This window comes from Cherax quadricarinatus, chromosome 47 (genome assembly GCF_038502225.1).
Source record: "Cherax quadricarinatus isolate ZL_2023a chromosome 47, ASM3850222v1, whole genome shotgun sequence".
Lineage (NCBI taxonomy): Eukaryota > Metazoa > Arthropoda > Malacostraca > Decapoda > Parastacidae > Cherax > Cherax quadricarinatus.
The window spans coordinates 21,015,794-21,028,030 of record NC_091338.1 but is presented as its reverse complement, the minus strand read 5'-3'; the positions used below and the strand labels follow the sequence as shown (position 1 = coordinate 21,028,030).

The window sequence follows — 12,237 nt, the reverse complement described above, 5'->3', positions numbered from 1 at the left end:
TATATATATATATATATATATATATATATATATATATATATATATATATATATATATATATATTATGAAAATAAAAAATTTAGGGAAGTACCACCTCTATAGCTGGAATGGGGACCCTCATCCTCAGAGAAGACAATAAACGTACCTCAGGGAAAACTCAAGGTTCTCCCCGGAGCTGTTTGAATATTTTCTTCTCCAACCACCCCCTATATGTGTTATATTCTATGTGAACATTTATTAATAAACAAAATACATTTACAGAAAAAAAACATAAACATGAATACAATGGCACAATGTATCAAAGATGATGAATTTCCTCCAGCTCCTCCGAGGCTGGACGTGAACCAAGTATGCAGCAAGCATTTCCCCTCTGGATGGCGACGCTGAGGCGCTGGAACATGAAAGTGGCTGCCCTTGGGTCCCTGGTGGTGTCGATGAGTCTGGAACCCAATTCTTTAAGGAAACGTGTGGCATTTTTTCCCCATGATCCCAAGGTCTCTGATCCCACTGGGACAAATTGATACTGTTGGCTAATGTCCCTGTACTTGCTGATCTTGTACTCCTCCCTGTGGTCAGCAGCTCCTCCCTGTCGCCCCACACTGTGCTGGATATAGGTGTCAGCCAGTGTGGACACACAGGTATAGTCCCATGCTAAGAGCTTGCCATTCTTCCAAGGATAGATGGTGATCCCGTCGGGGCGGTTTGCTGGGTTGTGGGTATTGTTTGCTGCAAGTGATCGTGGCTCCCTCTCGGCAGGGCATCCAGCTGTAGCAAGGGTTCTCTTAATGATGTCGTTGACCTCATTGTGTCTTGCATGCCAGCCCTTGGTTTTGGAACAGTTAAGACCATGTAGACCGTATTGGTCTGCTTGCACTTCGCCGCAAATACACATATATTCTGTGTGAATTGGGGCAGCAAGGCGCAGAGCCACTGCAATACGGAGGGTCTTAGGGTCGAGTCGCGTTCCCATTGCCGATATGGGAACTGTTTGGAGGAAGTCCCCGGAGTGAGGTGCACTCACAGCCTGGAGACGGGCAATCTCCCTATCTGATGTTGCAGCCCTGAGCATGTTGGCAAGCACCTTTTCAGCAATTGGGCTATCCCAGCTTGACTGTGAGCCAGTGCTGCACTAGGGTTTGGTGCTGGAGCAGCAAGAGTCTCCCATTCGGTGATGGCACTGACATAGCTAGGGTCTTCTATTCCTGCTGAGTCACTGAGGGTGTCAGGAAGAATTTGTCTTATCAACTCGTTTGATGCAATGGAAGAGGATAGGAAAGCTGGTAGAGCAATCTGGGAGGATCTGCGTACTCCTAGCCCTCCAAGCCTGACCGGAAGTGAGGCTTGCAACCACTGTCCATCGTCAAGGGAAAGATTCAATACACTCTCTAGCATGGCCTTCAGGAGAGAGTCATATTCCTTGAGTTTTGGACTGGTGAAGGCTGGGGAGCATCTCAGAAAATAGGTAAGTTTTGGGGTTGACAGGCACCTGGTGAGTAGGTAGAAGGCATCGTGTGTGTCAATGTCTTTCATCCTGCTTTCCATCGTCCGGAGGTCTGAGACTTTTTTTTCCTAGGATCAGATCGATGGCATTGGACCCAAGAGGAGCACCGAGGAGAGTGCTATTGGCTGGATCAATGGCTCGTGCTCCTGGTAAAACGGTACTAATATTCTGGATCAACTGTTGATTGGTAGAAACTATTTCACATTTGGTGGGGTTTAAAGAAAGTCCCAGGCTTTCTCCCATGTCTTTAATTTTACTGATGTCCTCCAGGAGAGATTCTGTTGTGCCAGCTAGGGTACCGTCGTCCAGGAACCAGATATTGAGCTCGCTGGAGAGTGCCTCCGTGACTTCCTTGATGACCAAACAAAATAGAAAGGGGGCGAGAGGGTCCCCCTGTTGCACGCCCTCACACGAGTCAATTTCATGGTCCCCAAACAATAGTTTGGAAGTCACACTATAACACGATTCTATGAAGGGATAAAGGGAAGGGAAGTTTCTATAAACTGCTTGGAGAGCAGCATCCCTTCTGACTGAGTTGAAAGCATTGGCAAAGTCCAATTTGATCAAGGCTTTTTCATAGGACATGTTTTTGATATATACTCGTGCTGCGTGGGCAGCTGCTTCACAGCCCTGTTGAACGCCGAAACCGAGCTGAGTTGGTTTCAGCATTGCAGCAGCCTCTTGACTCACCCTTCTTACTGCAGCCTTGGCGACTAGGCGCCGAAGGGTGTTACCCACTGCAATGGGCCTGATTCCGCCATCCTTTTTCCGGAGGGCACACAATGAGGCACCAAAGAAAAAGGGTCTGATGGCCTCTGGGACACCGCCAGCCAGGCACAGGTTGGAAAATTTGGTGAGTTCAGACAGCAGCCTCTCTGAAACCTCACCAAGTGCTGGATTGAGTATTTGTTTTAAGTGTTGAGGCTTTAAACCGGTGAAACCTCCTGCTGAACCCTGTGGAAATGACATAGCAGCTTTATACACATCAGCATCCTGTAAGGTTAGATGTTCTTCGCCTGCTGCAATGTCAGGGAGGTCAATGTTGGTACTGGGAGCCCTGGGTGGATGTTTGTCCTTCAGAGCTTGCGCCGTGCTGACGTCCTTGGGAGCGATGGTATCCTCACTGGTTATAAGTCTCAAAGCTCCAATAGTATTACCCTCTTCTATTTTTTATATATATATATATATATATATATATATATATATATATATATATATATATATATATATATATATATATATATATATATATATATATATATATAATTTTGAAAGTCTGAGTTCTGGGTGTAACTGTGAACCCTTAGACTCGGAGAAGAGGTTTTTCCTCGGAGCTGAGCATTTTCGCCCTCTACTAACCCTCTAAAGCTATTCCAGCTGACTCAACAGACAAAGAAAATCAAGCGCGTACAAATGCATGAAGAACAAATCGCCAAATAACTCACTCTATAATTTGATAACAGTTTGCGAAATTAGGGCGACCTGTTCTCATTTCAGTTTCTTTATTTTCTACTGCGTTTCCATACATTAGTTTCGTCTTGTTCCGTGGATATTTAAGTCTTTTTTTTTTCATCTGCCGTAGTTAAGATTAAAGGCTAAGAGTGAGTCTAACTGCTTCCTGGGGCGCCATGATCTGATAGTTTCAAATGTACAATATGAAGTCTGGTTTCCGAATTGTACCAAATTTTTGGAGAGGTTTGATTAGGATCAATTAGGATAAGTCGGGTTTGATTATGTAAGGCTAAGTATGGTTAGGCTATGTAAGCTTTAGTTAGGCTAGGTTTCGTTAGCTTTAGATGCATAGAGCTATGTTAGGTTATTAAACTCAACATTGACCATTCAGTGTTACCCGATATAATTTAACTTAACCCAGCTCATCCCAAAAAAAACATAGCCCAACCCAGTCTCGCCCACCTTATCCTAACTTAACCCGATAATCACCTCACCTAAAATTAAAACCCCCCAAAAAACTTTTGGGAACAATCTACACAAAATACTGCCAAATGCACTGAACATTGTCAGCTTTATACAATCAATAACACTAACACTTTTTTTTCTGGTAAGTGTTATTTTCCAACTCTATTGCAAAACAGAAAATGCCATTATTCCTTTAAAACCTTGGTTTTGTGGCTTACAGGATGAATTTTTTACAATGGATAAATTTCAATATTATTGGCTACTTTTGGATGCAAAACAAAAACATATAATAAAACAAATAAAATTTACATAAAATTTACACAAATTTTATTTTAAGGTTTTTGGAACATATTTACAAAGTTAAGAAAGAGCAGTTTTTCTAAATTTGCGAACATGCAATAAATCACTTTCCCGTTTAAGCCCCCAAATGTAATCTCACATCATGTTTTCATTATAAGATCCCTGACATCTGTGTTCAAAGTCCATTATATCTTGGCGGAAGCGCTCCCCTTGCTCCTCTGAGTATGGTACCATACTCTCCTTGAAACTGTCAAGATGAGCATCCAGGATATGGAGCTCAAGGGACATCCTGCAGCCAATCTGATCATAGCTTTTTACCGAAGTCTCAACAAGTTCCAAATAACTGTCAGCCTTGTTCTTGCCCAGAAAGCCTGTGCTACAGAAACAAAACTCTCCCAGGCTTCCTTTTCCTTCTCTGTGAGCTTCTTTGGAAATTTCTGAGCACTCGATTTTCCTGACTTGTGGTCCAGTGAAGATGCCAGCCTTCACTCTTGCCTCTGGTAATGTGCTACTCTCTCTACTATCCCAGTGACAGAGATAACAGAGAAAGTTGGTATAAGCCCCTTGGAGTCCCATCAAAAATGCCACGATTTTGAAGTCTTCAATAACCTCCCAGCCATACTTATCATAGTTCTAAGCTTTCAATAGAAGTTTGACAGTGTTGTAGTCCTTAAGATGCACTGAATGAGCCAAGGGAAGAGATGGATGCATGTTCCCAGTGTGCAGAAGTACAGCTTTTAGGCTTCTGGAGGAGCTGTCAATGAAGAGTCTCCACTCATCTTGATTGCATGCAATTCCAATTGCATCAAACAGGCCTGATACATCATAACAGTAGCACAACCTGTCTTCATTAGTGAAGAAGCTTGATAAATGTTGGTGACGTTTTCTTTGGCTTGTCACTTGCACACTTTCATCCACCAAGTCCCACTACTTGAGCCTTGATATCAAAACCTCAGCATCTGACTTTATCAAACCAAGATCTCTGATAAGGTCATTGAGGTCTGTTTAGTTTGGGTAGTCAGGATTCTTCCCAACATAGTCTTGGTCACTGTGCTCTTCATTTTCTGATTTGCTGTTTTCTTCTTCTGACGGTTGACTTCTTTCTGGAGGTGTAAATACAGGAAGATCAGCACTGTGTGGTACTGGTGCAATAGAGGGAAAGTCTGGATAATAAATAGCAGGAGCATTTTTCCCAGTTCGGTGTTTGGAAGGATCCACCAGGCAGAAGTAGCAGTTGGTTGAGTGATCAGTGGGGTTCACGCCATATTCAAGGAACAGCAAACTTCATGGCTCTTTTTTCTCCTCTATACCATCCTATAAAAGAAAAAAAAATAGGTACATACATTTCATTTAAAAAATGTTCCTCTTCAAGATTTTACCCTTTATATAACTAATGACTTTTTTACCTTCCAATGTTTTCTTAAAATGATCACAAGCAACATGGGGCGCCCAGGTCTCGTCTTGGTCCACAACTGGCATGCTAAAATATGCTTTGTAAGCTTCATATATGTTTTTAGTAGCTGTTCCACAGAACTTCTTTGCTCTTGTCTTAATGAATTAACCATGTATGTAGCAGAATACATCTGGAGAACGAATGCAGCCTCTTGATGTCATTTCACTCCTGATGTGTCATCTCAGGAAGCCAGAGCTAAACTGAATGCTGGTTTTTGAGTCCCTGTTTTTATATTTGCCAAGTAAAATCATCAGTCTTTCTTGGAAGTATTCCAGAAGCGTCCTGACCACCAAAGCAAAGTTCTGGGATCAAAATTGTGTGTTTTTTTTTAATTTGTTTAGTTATAAAGAATTGGGAAATGATGCTTGTTTCCCAGGAACACGACAGAAGTGAAATTTTGTTTCATAGTGTAATTATAATATTTATAATAATAAATTGTGGAAAATTTCCATATATTTACAAGTTAAACTGAATATAGAGTAGCATTTTTTTACATATTCCTGATAGTTATTATGCTGAGAGTTATTTATCTTGGTAGGATATATAATTTATTTAGGAGAAATATTCTTCAAATTCATCCCCATCCACCATTCGTAAGTCTAGAAATTAGGTTATAATCTTCAGTTGTGTGTTAACAAATATTGCCGACCCAGTGTGACTTCTGACTGACAAGGTCAGCCGGTCAGTGTTATTGCCTGTCGAGAGGCTGTCGTACGAGCGGGCTAGCTAAACTGATTTGATTCCCAGATAAGATTCTCAATAATAATATCTTTATTTACCACATGTACATGGTATACAGGGCCTGGCTGACATACTACTATATAGAAAGACCCTTCTTATGCAGAGCATTTCGGGCAAATTAAGCCTTTGTCCCAGGATACGACCTACACCAGTCGACTAACATCCAGGTACCCATTTTACTGATGGGTGAATATAGACAACATAGACAATCGAACGTAGACTCTCCCCGTGTGAAGCGAGAGCTTTAGCGATCAGGCCACGGGACACCTCCACACTCATGAAATCACAAGTAGAAATACCTTTGTTAACCTATATTTAATATTTCGAAATGTAAATTTCGGAATTGTCTTAAATATTTTCTCTAGCTGTATGATGAAAAGTTTAATCAAAATCGAAGTAATAATGGAGAATTTATGGAGTGACGATGTACTGGTACTGGAGGTATCAATTACGGACTAACAACTTCTCTGTGACTACCACAAATTTTCTGCATACTAACACATCTCGGTGGAAGCATTTCTAAATTACGAACAAAACTTAAAAGTGACTAGACGACGAGCAGATGGAGTATCCCAGTATAACTACGTCCCAAAGACCACAGGTTCGCTACTCAAACATATCACCGCCTTGGTGGGCAAACTGTTCGCAAGAGGATAAGAATATTTTATGCTGTTAGGAGCATTACAGCAGACTCCTAGAATATAAACAAAGCTCTAGTATTGTGGTTAACACATTCAGTGTTTTGGTGATATGGTAAATTATGTTTGTATTATCATTTCATTTTTGCTACTTGAGTATAACAATAACAAATATGTATATATATATATATATATATATATATATATATATATATATATATATATATATATATATATATATATATATATATATATATATATATATATATATATATATATATTAGTCACCATACATCTAGAATTCCTGACAATGGAACGGGTGCACTCGCATCGCTACTTAGATGTAATTTGAAGTGTGTATTTCTTCCTCACTTTACATTCTCTTTAAGAGGGAAGACTGGGAGAATTTAAATCACTTACATGGACTGGAAGTAGAAGACAGGGAAAACTGTTAGCAACGTCAGCTAGTAACGTCGGCTAGTAACGTCAGTAATGTCAGTTTCATGGGAATGTTATATAAACCCACTGATAATTTTCAATAGTGGTGAAGTGTCGTCAAGTGGGAAGTAGGAAATTACTAAGGAATATTTGGAATTTTCGGAAATACTCGAGAATATCTTAAAATAATCAGGAAGTATGAGATAAAGATATTCAGAAATAATCAAAAACCTTTTCAAGAATAGAAATTCTCTTGACTGATTAGAACCACTCAGGCTTTCTCAAATATTTAGAAATACTTAAACCCACATTTCCGATTTTCTGATTTTCTGTAGGCAGAAGGGTTGATAGGCATATGATAGGGAATATTCAGAACATTTTCTGTATTAAAGTATTGCAAGCCAACACATATTTCGAGAACTTTCTGGAAACTTTTGGTAGCAAGAGATGGAAGGCGTAATGTAGGTTCCTTATGGTACTCAAAAGTTCCAGACAAAACTAATTTGTATGTGACATAGCCATCCAATAAATTCGATTTTACAATGATACTGGACTAGTTGAGGGTTTATTGATGTGATTTTAAGTGGCTTGATTCAGTTTTCGTAATCTCTCTTCTGCTTTCTGACACTGCAGCAGGCCTACTGGCACATACTAGACAGGTCCTTTTCAAACCCAAAATCCACTAACAAAAACATTTGCCCAACCCATTTTCAATGTACCCTACGAATAAGCTTCGATAACCTTATTAACTCATGATAACCCAATTAAGCCACATAGGGGATGGAGGAACATGTTGTGGGTGGCTTTGTACTGGCCCCTCTCTTATTGGACTGGTTATGTGCGACACGCACATCCATTTTCTGGGGCTCTGGTGGCCTGGTGGCTAAAGCTCTCGCTTCACTCGGCGAGTCTGGGTTCGATACTTACCGAGGGTAAAAACATTGGGCGTGTTCCTTTACTCCTGATGTGGGTTGCATCCTGGGACAAAACTAACGTAATTTGCCCGAAATCCTTAGCATAACAAGTGGCTTTCTATATAGTAGTATGTCACTGATGTCAGCTATGGTCTGTATACCTTGTACATGTAGTAAATAAAGATATTATTATTATTAAAGAATCTTTCACCTCAAATAACCTATTGAAACTCTTATAAAGTTGCATAGCAAAAGACCTAGTGCTAGTGTTCTCAATTCCCTAGTGGCTTATTTTGCACACAATTATTAACCGTGGTCCTGAGACTACATTATCCAGTGATCTACCACTTGAGCTGCGGGGCTTCTAATAAGATTTGGAAACTACTTTTGTACATATTTTTTTCATCAGACGCACACACTGTTACCAGACTGTATCTGTAATCTCTGGACCACAGTTAGCACCTCCTAATCATCTTTCTGTTTATTCATTTTCAGGCTTTTATTACTACTTAATGTGAGTTCAAAGACGATATGGCTCTGAGGGAGGTGAGAATAGATTTACTGCAAAAGCTGTAGGGAAGAGTCAACTGGGTTACAGTTGGTGTGTCTGATGGAGAATATATACATATACTTGTTCCGAATCTTTCCTATTAAAGCCCGGTAGCTCAAATGGTAGAACGTTGGACCTGTAATCTCGGGACCACGGTCCGCGCCTTCTGTCCTTTGTTTATTAAATTACATTAGTTTATTACGGCTTAATCTGAGTTTATATATATATATATTTTTTTTTTTCAACAAGTCGGCCGTCTCCCACCGAGGCAGGGTGACCCAAAAAAGAAAGAAAATCCCCAAAAAGAAAATACTTTCATCATCATTCAACACTTTCACCACACTCGCACATTATCACTGTTTTTGCAGAGGTGCTCAGAATACAACAGTCTAGAAGCATACACATATAAAGATACACAACATATCCCTCCAAACTGCCAATATCCCAAACCCCTCCTTTAAAGTGCAGGCATTGTACTTCCCATTTCCAGGACTCAAGTCCGACTATATGAAAATAACCGGTTTCCCTGAATCCCTTCACTAAATATATATATATATAAATATATATATATATATATATAACTAAATAATATATATATATATATATATATATATATAGATATATATATATATATATATATATATATATATATATAGGGACTGTTTACTTTGTTCACTTTAGGTTTGTTTATCCACTGCTTCTGCTCACTTCATTATATGGTCATCTACGCTCGAATGAAGAAGCCTGCAGCGCAGGCAAGCTTGCAAAGGTTTCGATAATAAAAATCTGTTACACATTCCCTAATGTTAGACTTACCAAAGCTATAATCTACATTTTATTTTAGGGTACTGTTTTTAAAGCTGAGAATACACTTTTATTATATCTGTCTTGCATTAGGAATTATATTAAGATAGAAGTAAATAATGAAACCGAAAATAATAGGAATGCAATTAGAAGCTTGAGTAGATCCATTACTCGCTACGATAACATGAACGTAAATAAATACGTTCATGGAGGAACATGCAATATGAACACAGTGACTGATGATGCATTAGCCAGGTTTCGGATTGCATACAAGTTCTTTTGGCAGTTTGCCAGATGTATTTAACAGTTTCACTGCAGAGTTGAGTGGAGTTCTTTAACGAAGATGAAAATCTTTCGTTACCGTCCACAGGATGGTGTGGGAGTGCATAATAAATTATCCACTTCGGTAGTATACTCTAAAAATCAAATTCTTGCCTCGTACTGCTCCCATGTGCTGGCAGCTCTGGAGACAGTATCACTGCTCTTCCCCAGCTAACCAGAAGCCAAAGCAAAATATAATATGTATACTCAGAGGTATGTATAGAATAATTGATCTTTAAATTAGTGTATGCTACCTTTGTAAAATATAATGAATTTATAGTGCGACGTTCTAACATGAACAGTTATTCTTAAGTTTGATATTCTACTGAAAATTTTAGCCGTAGTTTTTAATGTTTTTTTTTTTTTTTAAATAAACTTGTCGACAGTTATTTGTGTGAAGACACAGTATGAAGGACAGGTTGTTATACGGACTATTTATCGCTGAGGGATGACCTTTATTTTATTGAGTGTTGCTCTCTAGTCTTTAGATTTAGTAAAATATATATTTGTTTAGTATGGTTTTCTAATATATTTGTTCTATATACTTGGATGATCATGTTTCGATTTTCATTTTCCTCCTCTCTAGTATATCTTCCATCATCTAACTCCCCTCTTTTTGTGAAGATCTAGTGTCCTCACCATCATGTAACTCCCCTCTAGTGTGAAGTTCTAGTATCTTAACCATCATGTAACTCCCCTCTAGTGTGAAGTTCTAGTATCTTAACCATCATGTAACTCCCCTCTAGTGTGAAGTTCTAGTATCTTAACCATCATGTAACTCCCCTCTAGTGTGAAGTTCTATTATCCTATCATTTAACTCCCCTCTAGTGTGAAGTTCTAGTATCTTAACCATCATGTAACTCCCCTCTAGTGTGAAGTTCTATTATCCTATCATTTAACTCCCCTCTAGTGTGAAGTTCTATTATCCTAACCATCATGTAACTCCCCTCTAGTGTGAAGTTCTATTATCCTATCATTTAACTCCCCTCTAGTGTGAAGTTCTAGTATCTTAACCATCATGTAACTCCCCTCTAGTGTGAAGTTCTATTATCCTATCATTTAACTCCCCTCTAGTGTGAAGTTCTAGTATCTTAACCATCATGTAACTCCCCTCTAGTGTGAAGTTCTAGTATCTTAACCATCATGTAACTCCCCTCTAGTGTGAAGTTCTAGTATCTTAACCATTATGTAATTCTCCTTTAGTGTGAAGATCTAGTCAAGTATGTCATCTATTCTTTCTAAAACATTTCTTAAAATGCCACTTTTTCAGGTCTATAATAAAACAAAGAAAAAAATTGCAGTAGGATTTCTTGAATGAATCGTTATTTGGTTTATGTAGAAGAGGAAGGGTTAGACAAGATAATAAACGTGGCAACAAGGAAGGCAGAGTTACTCACCAGGTAGCAGTTGAGAGTTGCAAGTACCGATGCCCGAGTATTCATGACTGGTAAATACTGATGAAAGCAATAGAAAGGCCGATATAGGGTTTATTTCTCAGCGGAGATTATCAGAGGTGCTTGTAGCTGGTAGTCTGCTGCTTCATGGGAGTCTTATCCGACTCGTTAAGCATTTAAGTTTAACAAGTTTGTATTCAGTGTTGTTGTCACCAGGGAGGCTGCAGGACCTTGACTCTCGTTCAGCAGAAACTGTATTTCTTTACAGGTTTCTCTTATTACTTTTTTTTTTCACAAGATTGAGAAATATTCTATATAACTAGAAAAAATATAACTCGCAATCTAAGAAATGAAACCGATAACTCAATGGACTTAATCGAGCCGCTTCTTTGATGGATTTGATCGTCGAGTGTGCTGAAATAAGCGCTAGTCACGTGATAGTTGCCGAATATAATTTTTTTTTTTAAGAAAGTTAAAGAATAGATTATATTAAACTTTTCTTTCTCGACACACTGCAGTAGCATGAATATCTCTTAAAGTTTAAATCGTCGTCGTAACATTCTGAGAGAATATACAAAATATCAGATAAACTCCAGAAATTATGATTGTTTCTCATGGGTTCAATTTAAGTTAATGGCCGGAGTATAAGTTTGAAGGAAAGAAGCTGCAGGGTATTGTCCGCTGCAGAAGGTCCAGCTGCAGACAAGGTGTGAATGCAGCAGCTATAGGCAAAGTGTGGATGCAGCAGTTGCAGACAAGGTGTGGATGCAGCAGCTGCAGACAAGGTGTGGATGCAGCAGCTGCAGACAAGGAGTGGATGCAGCAGCTGCAGACAAGGTGTGGATGCAGCAGCTGCAGACAAGGTGTGGATGCAGCAGCTGCAGACAAGGTGTGGATGCAGCAGCTGCAGACAAGGTGTGGATGCTGGCGATCTCTCTGAAGAATAAGACTGGTAAGAGCCACTCTCCCAGCACCCGCGCGAGTCTCCACTACCACTGATGCTCTGACACAACACTCCTCTCCCCTCACTACCAGCCCACTGTGCCTCTCCCCTCGCTACCAGCCCACTGTACCTCTCCCGTCACTACCAGCCCACTGTGCCTCTCCCCTCACTACCAGCCCAGTGTACCTCTCCCCTCACTGCCAGCCCACTGTACCTCTCCCCTCACTACCAGCCCACTGTACCTCTCCCCTCACTACCAGCCCACTGTACCTCTCCCCTCACTACCAGCCCACTGTGCCTCTTCCCTCACTACCAGCCCACTG

The 12,237-nt window shown here is 39.8% G+C and overlaps 1 protein-coding gene across 1 annotated transcript in view; it reads right to left on the bottom strand.

The window, feature by feature from the left end:
* Positions 1 to 12,013, bottom strand: part of LOC128696581 (uncharacterized) — a 239,498-nt gene extending 227,485 nt beyond the window's left edge. Inside the window, exon 1 of the mRNA XM_070094637.1 lies at positions 10,975 to 12,013. Within this exon, the coding sequence (XP_069950738.1) occupies positions 10,975 to 11,019 (45 nt within the window). The 5' untranslated portion in view covers positions 11,020 to 12,013. The remainder of the gene's footprint in view (positions 1 to 10,974) is intronic.
* Positions 12,014 to 12,237: the final 224 nt, after the last annotated feature.